The 25,109-nt window shown below is 43.9% G+C and overlaps 1 protein-coding gene across 2 annotated transcripts in view; it reads right to left on the reverse strand.

Annotated features, from left to right (window-relative positions):
- STOX2 (storkhead box 2) overlaps positions 1-25,109 on the reverse strand; it is a 142,247-nt gene that overhangs the window by 60,329 nt on the left and 56,809 nt on the right. Inside the window, exon 1 of one of the 2 annotated variants that reach the window (XM_040554996.1) lies at positions 12,228-13,000. The exons of the other annotated variant lie outside the window; for it this stretch is intronic. Coding sequence (XP_040410930.1) covers positions 12,228-12,393 — 166 coding nt within the window. The 5' untranslated portion in view covers positions 12,394-13,000. Of the gene's footprint in view, positions 1-12,227; positions 13,001-25,109 lie in introns of those variants that run through there. 2 annotated transcript variants of the gene reach the window in all.

Here is a 25,109-nt window from a genome sequence, read left to right on the forward strand (position 1 = left end):
ACCACGTGCAGTGGTTATTTAGCACACACACAGAAAAACGATGACTGCCATGAACGTTACGGAAGCTGCCTTGAAGCACCAGGTGCCGCACAGACAGCACAGCTGCCGTCCCCAGGCAGCCCCGGGCCTGGCTCAACGCGTGATGGCGGAAGCGTCACTGCAGTCATCTCCAGCCACGTTTGCGCTATCCACCCGAAATCTACTTCAGAAAACACGTTTCTATGATGTCGGTGAACTAATGGGGCTGGAGATATAAATCTGATGTATACAGGAGATCACCATCTACAGCACCTCTGCAGAGAGATGATGGCAATGGGACGGCTCAGCGCTCTGGTACCATTTTCAAAGGCAGCCTAACTGCCAAGCACACGGGGGCAGTTCAGGCCTAGGTGCAAAACCAGGTAAGTGGATTTTAAAACCTGCACAGTCAAATTTACTATCCTGCAAAGATGCTGAACAGTTGGTTCCTGTGAAAATCATCAATTTTACTGAGACTTGCAGCATGTCACAACCTCAGGAAGTCACGCTGGGAAGTTATGGCCTTTCCCTGTTAGCTGAACAATTACTTCTCACCCAAGATTATTCCTGTGAGCCAGCCAACGCCTTCAAAATAAGGAGAAGGAGTACCTTGAAGATATGAAACGTCAGGATCCACTTTTGCAGTACTTCCTCAGGACCACTCTGTCTTGAAACAGCAGTTCTGCCTGATTAATATGTGGAAGACTTGAAACTGGTAGCGTCTTGGCACCAGATCCTGCTCGCAATGTGAATCAAGAGTTGACATTTTTGGAATGTCAAGAGTTGATATAACAAGAAGCTTCTGCTTAATGCAAGCCTTTCATCTAGGCATGCGTCACCTTCGAGATGAGACAGCTCATGATGCTCAGGATTCGAAGGGGAAGGGAAGAGAGGGACTAAGGGAATAAGACAAACTGAAAGCAGGAATAAGTGGAATCATAGAAATAATTGAGCAACTGCTCCTTTCATGACCTCACAACCTATCTTACTTAAATAAAGAATGTGTGATGACATGCATACTATTAATATCCCAGTTAGAGGAATCTGGAATTTGTGCGTGCTGTATCTAGAGAGAGAGGATTGATGTTGCCTCTTGACCTAGCGGCTGATATGTTGCTATTCCACCACCAAAAATACCAGGAGCCTCAAGAACTTCTTCACAAGCACATATATTCTTCGTTTGTGAGAAATACTGTGAAGCAGGGCAGGACGAGACCCAAACAAGTATGGCACTGATAATGCACACAACTCAGGGCTGCCAAAGGGCAGCTCCTCATATAGCAGGCGAGCAGTTGTCACTGCCCTAACATTTCCACATGTACTGCAGAGTGTACCTGCAAGACAAACTTGCTGAGGGTTACTAAACAAACTGCATCGCCTGAAAAAGCTGGAGGCAGGGAAAGTACCACATTGCTCTCTTCCTCTTCCCAGAGCTCCTGTTTGTGGTCATAGTTGGAGATAGCATAGTGTGCAAGACGGACCTTGGTCTTACTTCATACAGCTACTTTTACATTCTCACCTCAAAAAAAGAATCAGAAATTCTTTGGTATATCATCACAGAATCCCCAGTTTTCACACCATTTTTCCTATCTAATCTCTTGAACTAGCCAGCCTTTTTGTCCTATCCACACTCCTTCCAGCTCTTGCACTTTTTTTCATACACCACCTTTGCACGGCAACATATACCAGAGTGGGTTTGGATTTTTTTTTCTTTGTTCTTGCTGGTCCCCATGACAAAACAGCCTTTCTAACATTAAGCACAACAATCGCATAACACATACATCTAGGAATATGATACCCAGGTCAAATGTTCCAACCTGAAAAGTTGGGTTTGAAGCTAACTTGCTACCAGAGATAAATGACAGTTCCCAAAGGTTGCTGCACTGCCAGACAGTTTTGCCTCAATTAGTGTTTACAGACCTTGGTTAGACACCAACCCACAAGTAAAATCAGTCAACATAATTTTGTATGTTTTTCTTTTTGAAACACACTGTCCTATTTAACTGCCCCATTAGCTAGCGAATGAATTACAATGATATAGGAAGGTAAAGCTTTTTTCCTCAACTTTTTAAACTTACCTTTTCATTATTTAACTCTAAAGGCATGCTACAGTGAAACACTTCATCTTACTTATGTACATTTCTTGATGTAAAAAAGTGAAAACTCTTCGGAGAAAAAGGGATAATCATGAAAAGCTGAGCGCACTGTATTGTTGCATGCATATTACTCTATTTGGAAGAATCAGCAGTGGGATGGAAGCTGAATGAGGTTATCTTCTGGTAGGCAGAAAAAAAGTTAAATCAATTATTACCCTTTGAAATGAGCTCAGAGACACTCGAGTGGAGAAGCAATGGTCCTGATTTAAATCCAGTGAGCTAAATGACTTAAACTGAAATCTAAAGGTGAGCTGGGGGACCCTACTTCTTGTGGCCAGAACGCAAGGATACACACCTGCTCCAGCAGAACAGCAACGCTGACCCTGATTCCTCTTTTTGTTCGCTGCCATCACACCCGCCCTTGCTTCTGGTTAGCCTGTCCCAGTTTCTCTGGCTTTCCGATCTATGACCCTTATTCAAAGGCAGACTTCAATTAAAAGGGAGCATTACTCAGCAGTTAGAGCTATTCCCTCCTCAGCCTTTATAATTCCCCGGTGTAGGCAAAGAATACATGCAAGAGAGACAGGTACATACATTGCCTGTGGAGAAGCAGCAGCGCTGCTGGCAGGTAAGATTTCCTACCTGAACAGCCGGACAAAAATTTGTGTACTTTTCCATTAAGGACAGAATGGGACCCTTGGGGACTTAGTGTGCATTCTGGTGTACAATGTATAATGTGGCGCATCCACACAGAGACCACTTTTGCAACGCTAGTATTTAGCAACTTATAAAATGTAATAAATACGCTTACATAAACTATCATTCACTCCGCTGGATAGGGCAACACCACAGACAACATATCTGATGAAAAGTTACTGCACACATCTCCAAAATAAACAATTACCTATCTAGCTAGGGCACTCTCTTGTGAAAAGTGGTAGTTAAGAACGTGCTTTCTAAAATGAGGTCTCCAAAAGACACCTTAATTTTATACACATAGTTACTTGAGAATATTTCTGCAATTAAATGCAGAATTAAATGGATAATGCTGTTAATAATATGCTTTAAGTTTCGGTTAGCCCTGAAGTGGCCAGGCAGTTGGGCTTGATGATCTTTGGAGGTCCCTTCCCCATGAGCTGAGCTATTCTGTTCTGTTCTGTTCTATCCTATTCTATTTTATTCTAATTCTATTCTACTCTATATTCCACAGACTGAACCTAAGATTGGCTCAAAAGAAAACATCTAGTGATTTTAGTAAAAACAAAAAAAAACAAAAAAATCTACACAATGTTTTGAATTGGCCACATCTCTTTCCAGAGAACTGGAAAGTTGGAAAAGTACAAAAAAACTTTTTTTTTGCCTCTTTATTCTGTGAAAACATTCCAACTAGGTCAACTGTTATGCAGAGACCCCATGCGAATACGATTTCAAGCTTTCACTCCCGCAATTGCGAGTGCCCCACGAGCGGACAACCAGTAGAAAGGCCGGCCTGCGTGCCAGCCGCGAGCCCTGCAGCTCCCACCCACCACCCAGGCTCCCCCCTTAGTCAACCAGCCCTGAAGTTAACGCAACAGGATGAAGACCCCCATAACACGAGGGCCTTGGGTGAACCCTCCACGGTCAGTGCCTCTGCCCTCCGTCTCCCAGAAGAGATGCTCTGCAGCCATGCCCAATTTGCACCTGGGGGTTGCAGCTGTTTCAAACTTAGCGTTAAAACCAATAAACCTTTCCCTCTGAAGTTTTTGTTCCCTCTACCCACCCAGACGGCCATGCAGGATTTACACCTAAAAGCACAACGATCTTAAGAAAACCTTGTAAAAATATTTCCGTTTCACCCTGCTTAAAAAAATATTTAGATTAAGGCTTATGTGTAGTAAAACAAGGTCACTGTATGATCCAAGAATGTAAATTCTCAGGAGAGCAGAATTAGAATATCCTAGGAAAACGAGGATTGCTACTTTGCTCTAAAATGCTGTGGAAATTTCGGAGGCGAAGTGAAGTACCACTCTGAAATTCAGTACATCATCTTTACTTGCCCGTGAGATGAGCAGTTCAATTTACGGCGTTTACAACGTTATCGCGTATGGTCAGAAGTTCATCCTCTGAAACTAGGTCACAGGTCATCAACAGGAAATCCATAGGAAATTATGGAGGAAATTAAAAGAACACAAATGGGCATGAAAACTAGTTTATATAATCTAGGTTCTCCCAACACTGCTTCCTGTGTTATGATGTACTCAGCTTTCTTACTGAACTTGGCCTTTTCCAGGCCACATTAAGTAAGGATTGCTGAATTGTCTATTATATTCTTTGTGCTTCAAAATGCCGAGGTCAAATTCACCACAAAGGGCCATTCAATTTTCCCTGTAAATGATGCAACTGGGACAGAAAACGGTAGCAGAAAGAGGTGCTTGGAGACCACTAAGCACTGGTTTCTAACCTGCATATGGGTGCGCGAGGTGCTTCATGGACCCGCACACCGGGCAGAGGACAGAGCCCAAAGTGAGGTACAAGAGATGCTCTTTGCTACCCATCATCTTACTCTTTTGTGTTGTTTTCACATCCTATCAGAACTAATAAAACCATCAAGATATATTTGTTCAACACTAAAACTTGATTTTTATAATAATAAACTGTGCGTTTTAGCTATTCCCTACAGATATTGCTCCCTACTGAAGGAACAGGAACCACTCCTATAATTTAAAAACTGCGATAATCGCGTCTTCTACGATGTGTTGAAAAGCAGAGCTACCTTTGGGTTGTGAGGAGTTGGTTGACCTGGTAGAGGTGCTAACAGTACATAACAACAAGCACTCCACATCATTTACTGCTGGCACTAGCAAGGTTTCTTTTCCAGCTTGCACAAAGGAGAGACGGAAAATTCCTGTGAATGCCGTGGTGTCCAACGGTTGAACGGAAGGGAGAACATAATTTGCAGAAGGAGGACTTGTCTGTTCACACTGAATACACCTGTTCTGGATGTTCATTCTTACCCACTGTTACCAATTCAAGCCCTGGGTTGCGACAGTCCCCCTTTTGTGACAGGCAGCCTGGCAGCACAAAAGAAAGGATAGTTCTACTGGACAGATGACCGCCTAAATGTACTGAGCTGCAGAAATGGTTCAAGAGCTGCAGAAAGCAAAGCCAACCAGTGACACAACTGGGATCACCTCCCTCACCTCCTGGACCTCCTACTATCTCTTGGAGGAAGGGGCAAGGAGAACTTGCTACGCTTTCTACAGTGAATTCAAGCCTGCAGAAAGTAACTTTTCTTTTTTTTTTTTTTTCAGTTACCTTCTGCAGAGTGCTTTAGAAGCTGCCAATAGACCCCAGGGCTCTGTCTAAACTAGACCGCACTACCCACGCCACCGCGCTGCGTGCCCAAATACGCTTCCTATAAAGTTGGGTCTTCCTTTCTTCCCATTCCCCACAGCCTGTTTGTGCAAGAACAACATCATCCCAGTGCCTACATATTGTCCAAGAGCACGATACAAAATAGCACTGGTAGAGTACCCATTCAGGTCTCATTTTCTACCAATACTATTCCTTTTCCTTTTTCTGGTGCACATAAAACCCACTGGTTGGACAGAATTGCATCAAGTATTTCTTAGATACTTCTTACAAAGGGCATCCAGCGTGAACATCTAAGCCCAGACCTACATCCACTCCACCAAAGCATCCAATATCCAGTTTTGATAGTTTAGTGGTAGCTTGGTCATTTAAAAATAATGCAATGTATTGTTTTACTTTTCAAGAAAAAAAAAGTATTTCTTTTAATTTAGAAATTCTTACACAAGCTCTAAGTCAGCTGATAATTTGTTATTGCGGCTCTAATACTGCTTGGCCTTTTCCAGCCAGGTAAGAGCATGTTGAGGAGGGAGAGCCAGGAATAAACTGTACCTGAAAATATTTTCCAGCCCTGCTTTGTTTCAGTCACAGGCTGGGCATCATGGCCCAGCATTTAGATGACAGGAGGCTGACTCAGCTTCAGTGCTATTCACGGTAACACTCTACAACCTGCTATGGATTATGAAAGTCACCCTAAAGAACCTCCCCAAAACAATGAAAAGGAACCCCAGTCTTTGGAGGATTTCTACAGCATGCCTAGAAAAATATCTTCCTTTCATTCTTCTCACCTGATTCTACTTACACTTCCTTTAACCGTAAACAGAACCTTACAAAGATGGTAGCTTACTCTCCACTTACTCATTTCTGTGCAAACGAAGGCTTATCGTTGCTCACAATTGCACAGGTCACTGGCCTAAACCAAGGTAATCTGCAAAATCCTCACATTTCAGCCTCCTCCAAGAAGTGATGCATTTTGCAAAGATGTGGCTGCAATTCAATTCCAAAAGGGCCAGATATTCAACACCCTTCGGGTTTATCAAAACTTTCCAACAAAGGCAAAGTGTAGCTTCTGCACCTGTGACAGCCTGGGAGCTATTCGTGATGAATCAGTGCTGTGTTTGTTCCGAGCAGTTGTCTGCTCTTGAAAGAGGAGCCTCCTGTATCATCAGTGAGCTATCGCGATGTCTAGTCTGCATATAATGAGTTACTTCAGTCACAGGACTGCAGGAAAACACACCTGGAAACGCACTCCGATTCAGAAGCGGATGATAACTCTGCACAAACGCCCTTTGGTGACCCGATCCTGGTGCCCCTCTGTGCACCCTGACCTGGCCCAAGGTTCACGCGGCTGAGCACAGCCAACACAGCCTGTGAAAGTGAGAGGGATCCTGGTAGCAGTGATGGAGCCTGGGGAGGAAAAACAACCTGAAACTTAGCCCTGCAGGGACGAGTGCTTTGAAACGAGATGGAAACATGAGCAAGTCTAGGTAAGACAGATACACACACAGCCTTCTGCTTCTTTCTTGTATTCATTCCTCTTGGATTTTACTTCTACTGCCATGAACAAAAAAGCTGCTCTGGATCCCCTTGCTCGCAGGTCTCAGCTGGGACTCAGGTACTCCAGTGCAGCTTGCTCAGCTGGGAGGATGCACAGCCCATGCACTGTCCAAAGCTTGGTATAAGGGTGAAGAGTCAGGGATATGCAGAAAACATCTTGGTACCTGCTGGGAAAGGACCAGGCCTGCAGACAGTGGTGTAGCTGACAGGTATGACAGCGTTGCAGTTAACACTGAACCAACAACCACAGGAGTGAAAACCAGGGCTCTCTCTGCAAAGGTTGGTCAGACAAGATGTGTTTCGTACTCCCTCTGGCAAGAAACCACAGGGGGAAATCAAACTAGCTGAAAATGGTGCAAAAAAATGAGTGGCCAATGAACTTATGCAAAGTTTGTGTGGTCTGAAGCCAGGAGCAGAATTAGGCCCTTCTCTCCCCTGACCAGGACCCGGTGAAAGCTCCTGCTTCTCTTCCCAGGTAAGCGGATGCCCCAGGGGCCAAAATGGACTGGAAGGCAAAGGCAGCCCAGAAGCAGCTTCCCAAGCAATAAGGCAAGCATAAGCCCTGAAGTAACTGAACGGAGCCACCCAGATGGGTTCCCAGCTCAGCACAGGCCGAAGCAAAGGATGCAAGGCAGGAGCTGAGGGGCAGGAGCTCTGCATGCCACCAACACCCACCCGCTCCTATGGTTTTATGGTCCCAGGACTGGTCTAAGACAACCTCAGAACTCAGGGAGGCAAAGAGATCACATTACTGTTAAGCAGACAAGTTGGAAGGTGTTTCTTAATGCCACACGGAGAGAAGAAGAAGGTGATGCAATCCTGATTATTCCATTAAATATTAATTACAATACAGCTACTTTCAAGCTAGAACATATTCCCGTAGATAACTGAACTGAGGGACAGGAGAACTGAACGAGCTCCAAGGCTTTGTGTAGATCTGTCATTTCTCAATTACGTTAAACTGCCTTCTTCAGATCACGCACGGTTATCTCCAAATATTAATTTTTATTAGAGTCAGAAGTTGAAGCTAAGGGGCAAAAAAGAGACTCAGGATTCTCCAGTTTGCTCTAATCTGACTCTCAAGGTCCTTCTTTCTGTTCAAGAAGGCTGAAGAGGCAGCCCTAGACCTTCCACCAAACACCCCTGAAACACAGGGAGGTATCTCTTCCTCCTAGGAATCCTAATTTGCACACAGATAACATCAGTTGGCTAGCTGGTCAGTGTTACCTCCTTTCTCGCCTTTCTCTTCTGCTTCAGCTGGGTAACGAAGCTCCGGGAGCTGCACAGCAATGCTGAGACTGAATTTCACCGTTCAACTTCAGAGCACTGAAACACGTGCAAGGAAATTTTATAGCAAAGAGCAATAAAGGCATTGCAAACTTTTTGGAAGGTAACCTTCAAATAAGCAAGCTCCGGAATTAGCTTTTACCGTTGTGGAGAGCTCTTCAGACATTCCTTCGTTCTGCATGTGCTAGACTGCCACCCTACGCCGCCCCCACCCCAAATTGACACGCCACCTCCAACACCAAGATCTTCAACCAAAATAGCTCACCAAAAGCTGCAGAAGAAAAATATATATATATTTCTCTGCAGAGCACTACTCAGTTCTGGTAACATTTTATGCCTGGGTCAACCACAGCAAGCAGTTTGTCTCCCCACCGAGAGAAAATCCAGGATTTCCCTTCTTTATTTAGGAGGGGAAAGAAAAAGAAAAAAGAAAGCTCTGACATTTCAAACGCTACACGGTATTATTTCATGGGACCTTTTGGAGCCCTCGTTCCTGAGTTCCAGTAAGTTTTATTCTGCTTGGCAGTTTTATATGATTTCTTTATTTCCCCTTCAATTAAGTAACAATCCATCAAAAACATCAAGTACATCTCCCCCTTTCCAGCAACTTATATGAAATTTATTGGATTCAAACTTTTCAACATCTCTTTTCAACGCAAGGTCAAAGCTCTACATTGTTGTAGTTTTCTTTTTCAGTGTTTTTTTTCCAAGTCAGCCCTCCACTGGGAAATTAATATTCAGCATGAACAATGCACTCCTTGCATGGCCTTTGAACCTCGTGGTTGCTAGGAGGCCTAAAGAAACCCTCGAGTACAGCACATTTAATAGCACGTATCAAGAGATTATTCAGCGGTAAAAATGTGTGATTTTCTAAATTCCCTGCCCTTTTTTTTCCCTCCTTACTTCCATCTCCCTTGATCTGTCAAACAATCTCTAAATTTCGCATGAACTGCATCTGCATCCGCAGTAATTTTCTGCAATTATGGGCAGTTTGTTCCCAAAGTATTGAAAATGTGACTGCTAACCACCAGCGCTGCTTCTTGTCAAATAAATACCAAACTGGTCCTTTACTCAGCTTTACTGAAAAGGCTGCTTAATACCGGGTCTGCTTCACCACGCCAGCAGGAGGTCGGCACTTCCCCTGCAAACGGGGTTCTGCTTAGAGGCTGCATTTTCTCCCCCAAAAGCTCCACTGCAACACCATTGCTCGGTATTTCTGTGCTGCTGAAAGAAATGTATATATGCGTAGATATGATTCTGCATAATATTAATGTTTCAAGCTTTTTAGCATCTTACTGAAGGCCCTTTGACTGTTTGCTTTTTTGTATTTTCCTAACCAGAGTAACTGAGGCAAAAACCCAAGGTTTCTTTCCCACCCTCCACCCCCACCCCAAACAATGCGGCATCTAATTAAAAGAGAACCACAACAATGCTAATGGTGATGAGGTTAAATGGTTGGATAAACAGAATGCAGCCCTCTGAAAAGCCCATGTGTTTCAGGACACTTTCTCCCGTAGGACATTCTGGGTGACAAAGAACGTGTTTGTATTCCCCATCCCCACAACTTCTATGCCAGAAGACTTCCTACAGGTTTCCTGCGAGGAAGAGAGTTTTCTTCAGGTACCCAGAAGTGTTTAGATACAGTAGCCCTTCCTCCCAAAACTAATATTTGGAAAGGCAGTGGACAACAATCCTTTAAAAATAAATCAATGTGGAAACTACCCATCAAGAGAGAACAACCGCATGTCCAGCTAGACGCCAACCAGGTTCCCTTTAAAGCACTTCTGATTTTAATTTTCAATGTAGTATCCCTCCAACAACTTGAGCAGGTTGCTCAAACCGAACATGACATTTGTCCTTCTTCAGTTGTTGCAATTTAAACCAACGCGTTGTATATTCATAAATACAGCACTCCGGGGGTCCAGAGATTACCTTAAAACATTTGTAGCACATTTAATAACCATGGGCCCCCAAAGACACAGGTATCAGCCAAAAAATGCAGGGTGACACATCTCATTCTGAAGATCACTCGTGCTTGAGCACCTACTTGGATTGCATCAATCTTGCCAAGATAAAGCTTTTGCAGAGCCCAAGATTTTCCCTGAAGAATTAAAAACAAGCAAACCCCACACCACTTGGCACAAAACGCTCCTGTGAGCTCCTTCTCTTTTAAATACGGTTTTCCACACTGGAAGAAAGGCCTTGAAGTACTGACTTCAACAGAACTGACACAGCATTGTATCTTTACATTACGAATATGAGAACATCCATGCAGAACGACCAAAACCTTCGCAATTTGGTCAGATCTGGCTTTGTAGCTGCTTTAAGAACCTGCAGCACCAACAAAACAAACACCCCCCCACACACACACAACCATTCTCGTTTTCTTCAGCTGTTCAGGCATAAATTATACTTGTCATTTCCTCTCGATACGTGGCTTCCCAAGAAAGGGTGGGGGGGGAGAAATCAAAATGACTACTGCCAAAATAGCGCAATTTTCTTACACAGGCAGATTTTTTCAATAAAAATGCGTTATTTTTCCCCTTGTGCTTGGGGGTTAATGAAAGAACGGTCACAAGACATTTTTAAAACACGAGAAACCAATCCTGGCCAAAGAGATCTGTTTATTAGAGACAGAGATAGTAAAGCGAGCATTTAACTGACAACCACAATCTTTGGCTCAACCTTCGCAGCAGAAATGGGGGGGGGGGGGGGGGGGGAGGGACAGGACTGGAAACGTTTTCAGTAATGCATAATAAATACCTTCGTTTTCTCCCGCTCCCTCTTTTTCTCCTTTAAAGGAATCTGCCTACACAACCTAAATTGAGCCTTAGAGGGAAAACGTGCCTTCATGATAAATTGGAATTTGACATTGTAGTAATGAAATCTTATGTCCGATTGTCACAATAAGCAGGCAGCAGAACAACAAAGGAGGTTTCCAGGATTTTCTGCCCCCGTCCCCCTCCCCATCAGCATTTTCCCAAGTCTTCTTTCTGGTGTTTATGAAATGTCTGGATTCCAAGGCCATTAAGATGCATTTCAGGATGGAGCTGCTTCCATTAACATTACTGAGGTTTTCTGAAATTGCACCAGCACTCCGTCTGAGGCCAAGCCTCTCCCTGATGCCTGCCTTTCCCTGTGCTGGTTTTTGTTTTGTTTGTGCTCTCTCCTCCCCATGCACAAACATGTTGGTGCAGTGTCCATTATTTCCCTACAGCCTCCCTTGAAAGCAACGACCAGATGGACATACATGCACGCGTGCGTTCGTTCCCCCACATACACGGCTCTGCGCCCCTTCTACACCTCAAATAATGAATGCAAACGCATTCACAGTCATTTTCACCAAAGCATGCTTTGCCACTGCAGAAACACACAGCTGAAACCTGGAAAGCCTGCAGCAAGGCGAGAGAGCGTTTGCAGTCACAGGTGACCCTCTTTCCTTCCCCAGCAGAAAAACACCCCAGCGCAATGAGTTAAACTAGAGCTAACTGCATTAAAAGGAGACCGTGTGAGGCAGCAGTAAATATCCAGCACATGCTCTTATGCACAAAAGGAGCAAAGGGCTCCATGCTCTGCGCACCCAGTCATTTTTCTCTGCCTTTGCACGGCGCAGAGACATGACCATTTCTCCCATGCATTTATTTCACCCGACTAATAGATTTTAAACACCATATTGCGAGGGCCCTGCTGTGAATCTTGCTGAGGTACAAAATGGTGGATGTATGCCTTTTTTTTTTTTTTTTCCTTTTTTTGTGCATTATTCATAACAACTTACGCTCCCGGTCGCAGGCTCCCCTCCGTACCTACTGCCACAGCCCTGCCGGAGCCGCACACCCGCATCCCGCAGCCGCCTCGCAATAAAGCGGCTCGCACACGCACACACACACACACACACACACACACGCAAATTATGTTACAAACCTGATGTCATGTAGCCCCGTGATGCCTGCGAAATAAAAGCTGGTGGGAAGTGTTTGTGCAGCCGGTAGTCCTTCTCGCTGCGGGACCTCATGCGGTCGGAGGCCCGGTCGGAGAAGTCGGAGCTAGGCCAGGCCCTCCGCAAGGTCGTACTCCGCGTCTTCTTCATCCTGAGGATGCCCGAGCCTAATCCTCCCGCAGCAGCACGGGCCAGGCCTCGTGGCTCGCCGGACACACGACGCCTGGCATCAGCCTAGCGCCGGCACCGCCGGGGCGCAACCTGCGCCCATGTCGCCGCCACCTCTTCTAGGGCGCGGGCGGCAGGTCCCTTCCCCTTTTTTTTTTTCCTCTCCCCCTCGAATGATCCAATTTTACACACGTCCCACAATGCATTACACTTCATTTGCAAGCGGTCCGGCTTATAGCTTCCAGATTCGTGGGGAGGAAAGGCACATTATGTGGCTTCTCAGGCAAAAAAAAAAAAAAAAAAGGAAAAAGAAAAAAAAAAAAAAAGAGGGGGGGTGGGGGGGAGGATTTGCAGCGTGAACGCTCCGGGATCCCAAACAATAGTCCGATTCAGCCTAGCAGTGCTTAGCCAACTGTGAGCCGCGACACAAAAGACCCAAACAAATTAGGAAAACCCCACGGCCGCCGGTTATGACCCGAATCGCAGCGCGCCGGGCGCTGGGAGAGGCGGCGGCAGCTCCCGGCACGGCGGCAGCAGGAGGAGGAGGAGGAGGACGGGGAGGAGGAGGAGAAAGAGAAAGAGGAGGGGAAGGAGGAGGAGGAGGGAGCGCCCGCAGGCGCCTCGCCCGGCCGCGGGACCGGCGCAAGCACCGCCAGCCCCATGCCGCCCTCAGGCCCCGCCGGGGCTCCTCAGGCTCCCCGCGACATGGCGCCGGCCCCCGGCCCCCGGCCAGGCGCTCCCCCGGGCCGGCAGCGGGCGCGCAGGCATTTACATACAAAGCCCCCTGCGCTGCGGGTGGCCCGGCCGCCTCCTCCCTTCCCCGCCGCCCTCCTCTTCTTCCCTCCTTCCTCCTGAGCCCCCTCGGGCCGCCATCCTGCGCCCTGCTCCCCGTGGGGCAAGCGGCCCCGGGCAGGAGGGGAGCGGGGCAGGGGGTGGTGTTCCCAGGGCATCCATGCATGGAGCCCCCCCCCCCCCCCCCGCCAGCTCGCCGAACCTCCAGACATTTTCTCTACTCCTCAGGGCTAGGTGGCCAAGACCCGCAGCTCGCCCGAAGGTGGCCTGGTGGGCCGTGGTGGCCCACAAGGATCTCCCTTGCACACCCCATGGCTTGCCCCATGGCTCATCCCGTGGGTACATGTGCCTGAGCGCCAGGCACCATCTTGAAGCATTGTGGGCCTGGCCTGCAGCGAAGCGGGGGGTTGCCAACCAAAACCACACCAGGGGACTCAGTTCCTTCTAAATGCAGCTAATAAATTACTTGTGTTCACATTTGTTTACATATAATTCATTAACCATCCTTACTGCAAGGGTTGTGTCACATTTCTGAAAGCATGGAAAATGAGAGGACTGTAATTTTGACAGTAATTTAACACCTTCAGTAGTGTCAAAACACAGAAAGAACAACAGTCAGTGACATCAAAGCCAACAGACGTGTAGACGCTGCCCCTTCACGGCCACGAAGCATGGGGTTTATCCACCAGCATCTACCTCAGCTGGCCCTGCCCTACCACCAGATGACACACCAGAGAGTCATTCAAAGTTTCCTTTGCTTCCAGCCCTTTCACACAATATACAAATTACGAGAATGAAACCCAGCAAGATCTTTGAAAATGAAATACTTTGGAGTCCTTTCTCATCTCATTCATCCTCATTTCCTTCCAATGGTGTGAAAAGCCATCAAGAGCTACATGTTTCCATTGATGCTCTGTATACTGGTAGCAACAGGCAGAAGTAACACAAGCAAAGAAACCTGGCCTAGAGCACCACTATTGAAAATGTAAGATATTTTCCATCGTGCAACTTACTCATCTAGCAATTTTACTCATCAACCTACGCAAGGCTTATAATAGACCATGTTTTCATCCTCAGACCTGAAAAACCATAAGGAGAACTTCTAGAATCGTTCAACTTTTCCAATCTAAGACTGAGGCTTGAGTAGATTGGTTAGCACTACCTAGCCAAGTCAAACCTAAAGAACCTACCCATTTCAGCAGATGTAAAAGCAAATTAAATTCTATCCAAGAGCATAAACTCTCCTACTGTCTGAACATTGAACAGATGGTGGCCACACTGTACAAGTGGTTGAAAGTAGCCTGTAGTTGGCCAACTAACGTCAACCTACATCTGAACTAAACTCAATTTTTCTTCTACTCTAGACATAGCCCTAAATATCAATCTGTTCCATTAAAGAAGAAACAAGAAAAAGAGGCATAACCTGAGATGAGACAAATAGGAATAAGCAATGAGGAAGAAAAATGAGGTCAAAAAGTAGGAATACAGAACAAAGTGGGGTGGGGTGGGGTGGGGTGGGTGGAGGTGACAAGACCACAGTGATCCTGACACTGGCTTTCTGCATAATTATTCCTAACTAAAAATACTAGAGTCTAGTTTTAGGGCTAATCTAACAAGAATCAGATCAGGGACAGCTCTACCACTGACAGAGCTGTGTGCCCAACTGTAACCATCAGGCAAAGCACCCAAATCCCAGTGCTTTTATAGCAATTTGCTGAACAGTAACAAACTAGTGACAGTGCACAGGTTAAAGTACTTTTAATTGATTTAATTTGTACACTTGCAGGAATTGTCACAAGAGCAGTACAGTATTTAAAATTTCCATATGCTGTCTTCTCTTCTACTCATTGATTGTAGGAATTGGGCAGGTTTGGGGGCAGATAACAGGATGAGTTTCCACTGTTTGATAATTTTGAGCAAGTAATATTTTGCTCCTACAACTATGACAAGTTATTTTTATATTAAAGTTGGGGATTGGAGGAAGAAATAAGCAATCCATCTAGCAAAGCCAACTTTCCCTTCCCAAATGTAGGGAGATTTGCTTAAAAACAATTTTAGAAGCTTTCCCTCAGTAATGAGATATTACCACCATGGTCAGCTAAAGCTCCTTGTATTCCATCTTCCCACTGTTATCTTTTTAGGTTTCAGCTGAAAGTGTTCTTGACATGGTATCTGAAAGAGTTCTTCCCTTTGAAGAGAGGAATTCAGAGCAAGTTTCCTCCTGCTCTTGCATTGTTTGAAGTCAAGTGTTGTTATGGGGATGAATCAAATATATAATTAAAGACCAAATTTAAGTTTTGGCTGTTTTCTTTGGAAAAAGAGCTAGAACTGTGAGTATAATTGATTTTTTTGCTTCGGTGGCCAAACTGAAATAAAAGTTTCCTTCATATGAACTGAAAACTAAAATTTGAGGGCTTTTGAAAAGAAAAAAATCTTAGATATTTTATTATTTTTTTTAACTAAAAGAAAATAAATGTCTGGATTCATACAGATATGTTGAAGCAAGTTAGGGAAAGAAGAATTTCCAGCTACAAATGGCTCTCCTGCTTGGTGAACAATGAAAGGTACAATACCACCATAAGCACAGTATGAAATAAATAAAAATTTGCTGTTTGATCAGATAGTTCCAACAGATGGGGAGGGGAATTTTAATTGTATTTGGCTGAAACAATTGGGAAATTCTGCTTTAATATACAAATATTTTTGCCCACTTATGACATACTGGTAAAGTTTTGCCCAATTCTATAAATAAGTATAGAAATAGTCTATAAGTGGAGAAATAGTCTAATTCCTGTAGGAATATGGGAAAGCAGAAATATGCTTCTAAGCAGGAAATGAACTGATGGGATTCTGACACTTGCTATCAATGATGAAGAGAAAAAGGATACAGTTTCAAAACTGGTTTGTTTCTTTGTTTGTTTGTTCATTTTTTTAAATCATTTGGTACTTAATGTTCAGCAGGTACCATCTCTTTCTTGAATCAGTAGAAGGAGAGGTGGGACTAGGTTGAATAGACCATAGAAACCTTGGGGGAAAAAATCTGAACTAAAACAAAAATCCTGCCTCCCTCTTAGCCTAACAGTTCCATATCAGGAATTGGCAACAGAACAGTAGCCATTTCAAAGACAATAGTTTAACATTATACAGTTTAAAAAAATAAAGAGGCCTAGGTACATTTAAGACACTGTAAAGGATTCTTACAGGTTCAAGCTTTTCATCACAACCCTACTTCAGCCAAAATTCATTGGGAGCCTGAAGGCTTTTGGAGAAGCAATTAAAAATGTTAGCTTCTGAAAGCCTTCTATGTTATCTCTTAAAAAGTGAGAAAACAAATATTACCAAGGATATCTATTGCTTTTGATCTTCATAAACACTTACTAGTTGCTAAGCTGGTCTATTCATATTTTGTTTATGGAAAAAGGCAAAAAGAAAAGCAGACAAGTGGCCCAAAACAGCATAGGAAATCCGTGACAAATACACAGCCATATAATCAAGGGTCCCAGCCTGAAGTCCTCAGCTGAAAAATAATAATTATATGGCAGGTTACTGTATGGCGATATATATATAGATATATATAGAGAGAGATCTGCATGTGTGTGTTCGTGCGTGCTTGTCCATGTGTGCATACACGGTAATTGCTCTCCTGAGAAAGCAACACCAGATTATGGTATTTCAAGTTTCTCTCATGTAATCTGGTATTTCAAGTTTCAGCTGGGGCAACATTTCTTCTCCTCCCCATGGCAAATGAGTTTTCACAGAGGAGGGGGGCAGACTTCAGCAGGGTGGGATGGTGTTACTGCAACAGCTTGACTGGCTTGGGGACCAACTGCATGAGGTTTTCAACCAGACAAGCATTCAAGCCAAACAATAAAATAAAAATGGTGAAATAGGTGAAATAATAGGACCCACAAGGAGGAAAGCAGTGTTCTTCTTTGCTACGACAAGCTGCACACCTCCCCTGTGAAATTCCCTGTGAAATTCTCTCTCAAACTATGCATTCAGAGCCAGGTTTCTCCCTTACTCTGTCACTACCTTGCCTGTTGCACATAGTCGACGGGCTGCCCCGCCAGGAGGAAATTGAAACGTCGTTGCTTTATTGCTGTTGGATGAGATGGTGTCTCACAAGCACCCAACACTATCAAAAGAATCAACTCTGCTGAGATGCTGAGCACTCGGCACAAAGCCTTCTCGCTTCGGTCTCTGCGGGTCGGGTCAAGGAGAAGGTTCCTCCCACGGGTTCCAGCTCCAGAAGCAAAGACTGCGGATGGCACTTGTATGGCTGGGATGCAGGGGAGACCTTGCCCTAATGGCAGCAGCCAGGTAAAACACGGAGCACAGGGTCATTTTGTGGCCCGTGGAAACAAAATCCTCAACTATGTAACTGCCCTGACATCCTATGCTATTTTTTCTAAAACTAGCTATTTCCAAAATGTCTAAAACCAGACAGTAGACTAGTGCTATTTGGCAAAAATCCTCTGCAAGGGGAGCTAGCTCTGCTCCCTGACTTTCATAGCTTGCTGGAAGAGGGAGGATCACACACAGGGGGCACCACAAAGGTGGTCTTTGGGCTCCTGTGGTCCTTCGCCCTCCCTCTGTTTTTAGACCACTCCTCCTTGTATAGTGCATTGGGAAAAAAATAAATTAAATAAAAGCATGCTGCAAAAGGAGGAAATGGTCCGGCACATCAGGAAGAAAAACCTCTGTAACATTCTAAAACTTTATATAATTTTTTTTTTTATCTTCATCTTTTTTAAAGGTGGAGATAAGATGCCACAAGATGCTGAGAAGGAAATGCACGACCTAAGAGAGTGGAAAAAGGAGAGAAGAAAGGAATAAATACATAAATAAATATATAAATAAAAAGAGGGGGGGAAAATAAGACTGTAGTGCATGCAGTTTATAAGCAGTAAAAAGGAGTAGGGGCAAAGAAAGTTTAGTGAGAGAAGAGGTAGAAAAAATGTAATTAAGAACTGGAGAAAAACACTGAACTAAGGCATAACATCCCAAGTCTTGGCAATATATGGTTTTATCAGATGTACAGCTCTGCATAATAACATCCCTGAGAAGAGGCATAACCCGCATTTTTAATATTAATAAATCCACGAAGAGGAGAAATCGTCCACTGCACAAACTGCACAGTTCTCGCACGTGCACTCCTGTGTCTCTGTATTATCAAACGTGCCACCACCATCAGGTAAGGTGGAAGCAGGCCAGAACCCAGCCTCTAAATAAAATGCTTTTGTCAGACCCCCTTTTGGTTAAGGAGGTCTGGCAACTGGTTGCAACTGTCCTTGGCTTTGGGAAGTATTTGCTGTCCCTTCCAGGCCTTTGTAACCAGATCTACTGGCAAAAAGAGACGAGAAGGCTTGTGGTGCAGCATATCCTCTTTCACAGTAGCTCTTAGACTTCCGTCACTAACGCTTCCAGTTTGTCACCTCTCACTGGTACTCCTTGTTACTCAAATATGCGAGAGAAGCCAAGTACTTGCAATCCTTGCTTGTGGCTCAGGTCACAAAATGAGGCAGCCTCTCTTGGTGGATTTGTTGGATCTGGGCTTGCTCAGGCAATCGTCTCCTTGCAGAGAACATTGGAGAAACTCCACGAAACAGAGAAAGAAAAAATCCCCAAGTCAAAGGTGCAAGTGAAAAAGCTTCCAAGTATTAAAAAAAAGGAAAATATTTCAGAGCTTATCACAAGCAAGTCTTCAGTCTAACTCCAGAATGCTATCAGGTTATGTTATACCATGGTAGTAATCCTGGCTTAATTACAGCACCTCTTAAACCAGTTTCGGATCATATTTCTCCCACTGTTATGTTTTGGGAATGTGTGATGACAGGAATGCAGTGCTGCTGCTGCTGCACACATGCTGTAGTTCACTGATTCATTTTTCTGTGTGCTAGCTTACACACTGCGGTATTTATTTTAACTTGCATGACTTTTAAGAAAAACCTGCCTCTGTTATGAGAAGAAAGACTGCCCTGTATTTTCTTCAGTCCAGACCCTTCTGATTGCATTTGTGCTTCCTCTGCATTGAAGACAATTGATGCAGAAGTTTTTTTGGTCTGGGTACCCGAGACTAACTCAAAAGGTACCAGCGAAAGAAACACAGCCTGCAGGATATGGCCTTCGCCTTGATGCACGCTTCTCCCCTCCTGTTATCTGACTCAGAGTGTGTTAGCTGAAGTGGATGGAAGATGGGACTCTAACTCCTCGGCACACAAAACCAACCAGAGAGGGAGGGAAGCCGTGAATACACAGCACAGACTTCCCAACAGTCAAGCATTTATTAGGCCCCTCACATATAACAGAATTCAAAACCTTGGAAAAACGGAGCTCCAGCATTCATTCATTGGCTGCTCTTACAAAGGATATAGTGGCAAAAGATGTGCCAAAAATGTTGACCTCAACTTTTCTTGTTTTCCACTGGTGTCACATATCATTAGTACCCTGGTATTTAAGTAACCTACTGATATATGGGGGCCAGCTGTACTCTACGTTGGAAAGACAGCCTATCCTTCTGGTTTAGGAGTTTAAAAAATAGAGAGCAAGACGTAAGCATGCAGTGTAGACCCCACCAGCCGTAAAAGCCATTATAGATCGTGTTTTTAAAGACTAATTCACACATCTCTTCCCGTTCCTTCGTAAGCCTGTGTTTCTGCTGTATGCTCGTGTAACACCTCACACGATCGCACCATCACGAGCAAGCCTGGTTAAGCTCCTCAGTGCTACAGCAACACAAACCACAAGCAGCTTCTGCATGCCAGGTAGGCACCCCTAAAGGAAAAGTCCACTAAGAAAAGAAAGCACTTGGCTATAACGAGTGGGCATTGCTTTACACATTGCATGGCTATTATTTATCCGTATATTAGCTTCGAATTCCAAATCCTTGCCTGTAAGAATTACTCACCATGCTCAAAACTGACCAAAAAGCTGCAGCCATGTTTGCAAAAGGGACAATGAGCATATTTGATGGGCAGTCTTCAAAATCGAAGCAGCATACCAAGGGAACTAAATCCCAGCAGCTGCTATAGCTCCACAGAGCATTTGCTGAACAACCCGGTACTAAGCTCCCTCTAAAAATTCTTGCTTATACAGCTGTGCAATATAGCAAGCATATTTTATAGATGTATATATATAGCATGTATAACGGGCAGAGATCTTTAAAACCTTAGAAAAGTTGGGAAGCCTGAATATACGCTACTCCACCCTTTGTAAACAACCTCTTGTCATGAATTTACTTCCATATGTGTGTGAAGCTCTGCCTACATAAAATAGGCTTTCAAAATAGTGGCTTAGCACTGAAAACGTATGTTTTCCACCCATCAGTTCGAAGAGAATGCAAGCAAGATAAAATCCCAAGAGTGAAAAAGCACTGATTCATCACGTCACTGAAAAGTAAGTTTATTACTTGTTGGATATTTTATTATAGTTTTAGATTCAAAGGCTGTCTCATTGGCATGTACCAGTATTTGGGCAGGGAAAAAAAGAAAAAAAAGAAAAAAAAAAAACCACCTCTAGAGAGGAGTCATAAACACAGACAGAAATTAGGTGACTCAACACATGCCTGACCAAAAGGCAACCCAAAACAATCAGCCTGAATGTTCTCCACACCAGCCCGCAGTGGTGCACAATCACTGTGTCCCCAGGGAGGCAGCACTCTCCCGTCGCTGGTTTTCAGTGGGATGCTGGAGCATCTCCATTCTCTTCTGATGCTGCATCAGCACCCATCACAGGGAAGGCTCTGCTCCTGGGACAGCTGCCCTGCCTGTCGCTGGTTACCACAGCTTGCTGCCCCTCTCCGCTTAGCTTTTGAAGCGCTGACGTTACCCTCCTGGGCACCCAGAGACAATTTCCCACTCCTCTGTCCAGATGAAGGTTTATGCTGGCATCACTTGCACATGCCCCTCCATAAAAGTTGTTCCAAGCATTTATCCTGAGCGCGCAGGTTTTTGTATGCAAGTAGAGGAACGAGAGGAGGCATTTTACAGCATCGGGTCTCAAATTTCTATCATCACCATGCAAGAAACTTAACTTCTTCAGCTGGGGACTATTCCAACTGAATAATTTCTGTTTTACTAAGTGACGCCCTACATATCAGCACAATCTGTTAAAGCAAAGTACCAGCCACAGGGAGCTTTACTGCTTTTTCTACATACCCTTCTATATTACTGGGTGGCTGCTGGTTGTTTTATTATTAATTCATTTGGTTTTAGGTGTGAAGAGGGACTTGCTTCCAAAGGAGCACTGTTACCTCCCAGATTTTCTGGAGGTCAGTGCAAGATCTTTAACTCTTCCATGGCGCTAAGCAGAAGGGAGCAGCACCCAAAGTCTCAGTTTAGAGAAATGCTTATAACATAGCGCTTGAGTGTCGCGCTGGATATAAGAGAAGTCTCTGGTGTGAATTTTTCAACCTACGAATTTCCTACCAGAATCAAGGCAGAGTAAAGTGAAACATGTAGATGTTATGAAGAAAAACGTACCATATTACAAAGGAATATCATTGTTATAGCCAAATTAAAGTAGTGAAATTAAGAAAAAATAAACTAAAATCTAATCAGAAAACAACAACAAAAAAACAAGCCTCCACACTAGCTCTGAAAAGCATACTCCTCACTCCCACCACAAAGGAGTACTTACATCTTTTAAAACATGTGAACAGCACTGGCATAGGATAAGGTTTCTTTCAAAATGCTTTTCATATTATAATGAATTTTTGTGATGCATAGAGAACCACTTACACTTAATATTTCTGGAAATCTAAAAAGATCTCTCTTTTTGTCCAAAGAAGCAAACATCTTAAGTGAGATAATTTACATGAAAGCGATAAATTTCTTAGCACTAGAATTCTATTTGGAAGAATTATGCACAAAATGAAGAGCTGGGAAGTCTTTAGTCTTCATTAAAACTGATCACTATTGAGCTGAACTCAATACCTTCACCAACCAAGTGTGGTAAATCTTATTAGCTATGGTGCTCATCTCAGAAGCTCTTGTAGGGAGCCACCAGGTTTCCATACATAAAAACTTCAAGTGCTTTTCACCCCAGCTGTCCCAGGGATCACGAAATAATTATGCCAAACATTTCTTAGTTTCTGACAGAAATTAAGAGAAACTCCTTAAGCAAGTGCTCAGCGACTTGCTTGTGATCTGTTTCGTGATGGGGGAGATGTTTGGTAACCTTCCCATCTCCCAGACAGTGTAAGGTAGCTCAGGGAATCTTCCTTCCCAACTGGCAGATTTCAGGAGATTTGTCAGATCATGATGCTAATGCCAAATCCTTTTTTTCCTTCCTCTCCAAAGATGGATCTTGTTGTTATCCCAGCTGATGGAACCAAGACAAAATAAATACAGACATCAAGGACTGAAACAATGATAGACTGTCTTGAGAAGGCATTTAGGGGCCCTCAGTTATCCAAAGAGTAAAAAGTTAAAAAAGCAAGTACTTCTTTTTATTGCCCACACCCTGTTGTAGTACTTGAAAAAAAAATAAAAAAAACAACCAACAACACACAAACCCTATGGATTTCTACCCATCATCCAGTAATTACTGAAATAACAAAGAATAGGAAAAAAAAAAAAAAGTATTTCCAAAGCCTGATGCTATTACTGAGCTGCCAATGAAAAAACTCCCACTAACACCTCCTAAATCTATCCTCCTGCACTCCTAATCTGAACACAAAGGGTTGGGTTTAAACCCCCACCACCCAGGGATTAAAACTGCCTGCAGTTTTCAGCTTCAGGCCAGCAATGACAATACTTTAAATCCTTGGCTACTTGCTTCATGAAGATGCAGCCTACAGACAGTCCCAAAAGTTCTTTGAAATGTTAAATACAAAGCAGGAGGAGGTCATAAAGGAAATATTCCTTATAAAAGGAACAGATATCATATGCAGACTTTTCAAACACATTCCTCAATTGCTTTGCTTTCAGCCACCATATTCTCAATTCTGCATTGTCTGAAGCTTTTGAAATAAAATTCAGGAGCAAAATGAAACACACAAATTAATGCTGAACACAGCTGCCAATATATGCATGTGTTACCTTTTAGCACTCATAAATCTCTCAAATGTAAATGGTATCCTAGTCCTTATCTGGAAAGACTAATTATTTACCTAATAAATGGTCCTACAGCAATTACCAAAAACCCAGCCACTTAAAAGTAACATATAGGTTTTATCACATAATCTTCTGCACCATCTACCCCATTATTTCAATACGAACCAGCATGGCTCCCTGCTGCATTGGAAATCCAGCTATCTTTCTGCCAAAAGCTTTCCAATGCATACAAAAGGAATGAGGATTGAGAGACTTGTTTTATCCCCTCTTTTCCCATAAACTAACAAGCCTTTTCTCAAGCAATTTTTCTCAATAAGTGCAGGTAATTAGGTAGGAGGATGGGACTTTCAAGGTAGGAGAAAAAAAATCAGTTTAGCATGCCAGGTTTGCCAAGAAATGCTGTCAGTTTTAAACTATGAGGGGAGCAGGCAAAACAAAATGGTGCCCTGCTACCGAGCTGGAAGCAAAGAGTGAAGCTTTGTAGTGCAGGACTGCTGGTAGGTGGTCAAGTTTTCCTGCCCACCTGCATTGACCTGGAGGTAAGCGGGATGGCAGGAGTATTATTTCTGGCCCCTGCCCCACCCCAGACACTCAGTGTCTCTCCTTCCTCATTTGGGTACCTTAAGCTCAACTTAAACTAATTGAAAAATGAGCTTTACATTCATTTTGAGAATGTGTGTTTGCTTTGCTTATCTTGTAGGGTCTCGCAAACCCAATTCATGTTAGCTTCTGGCTAGATGCTCCACCAGACATCCCTAGAAACATCCCTGCCCAGATTTACAGATCATGTAATTGAGGGGGAACGTAACCAGCTGCCACGGTGATGCCCGCAGTCTGAGGAGCATTCGGACTTCAGTCTCATGGAAGGTACCAAGGGTTAACAGAACCTTTAATTAGATGAAGTGGTTAATGGAAGCAAGTGCTCCAGCCAGCAGCAAATGCGTGGCTAATTCATCAGTGATCCTGAAGAACCAGGCTGCTGCGGTTTGAAGTTATTCAGGCTGTTTAATGTTGGGTTATTTGCAAATTAGTGTAGCCCAGCCTACAGAAACTGCCATCGCTGTGACTAGCTGCATGCTTGACAAGATGCCCTCCTCTGCTTCTAGACATAAGTACGTTATTTGGGCACCTTCACATGTCTGTTCACAGAAATATTCGAGCTACAGAAAAGAGTGAAAGGTGATAGCAAGCTCAGGAACATCACATGGTTTGGGCAAGGTGGGAGGGAGGAGGACGGTAGGTTTGATTTTTTTATTTTTATTTTTTTGACTGAAGCACACTGTAGAGCAGGCTCTGCTGGACATAGCCCTGGCAGACGAAAATCCTCACTCCTCCTGGCAGGATGCAAGGCAAAGTACCCGGTGACCTCTGCCTGCTGTGTGGTCTGGTGGGCTCCTTCCCCCAACAAAACAAGCAAGAACAAACTCCAAGCAGTTGTAACCTGCACCTAGGCTACAGCAAGGTGTGAAGCTAAAAACGTGCTCCTAGAGGAACCACAAAGGTAGCTCTACCTTAGTGTTGGAGGACATCAGGTCCGGAGAATTTGCCAGGAGTTGGGAGCAATGATTCAGAGGCACAGATCAGGCTTGCCTTGACTCACACTGCTTGCAATATGAACTACAGCCTGATTTGTGCAAGAGCTAAAAAAAAAAATTCACTACAACACAAAACTATTAGCACTCTCTGTCCCACTAAACCCACCCATTTGCCTCAAAATAATTTTGATGGTTCCAATATTTATTTTAAAAATCACATATTTCTGATGAGTATCCCTTTTGATTTCTTAACAATGTAAATGATATAAATGCCAATAACATTATAAAAGTATGTTTTTTTCATAACTGTATTGCA

Source organism: Cygnus olor, chromosome 4, assembly GCF_009769625.2.
Source record: "Cygnus olor isolate bCygOlo1 chromosome 4, bCygOlo1.pri.v2, whole genome shotgun sequence".
Classification (NCBI taxonomy): Eukaryota; Metazoa; Chordata; class Aves; order Anseriformes; family Anatidae; genus Cygnus; species Cygnus olor.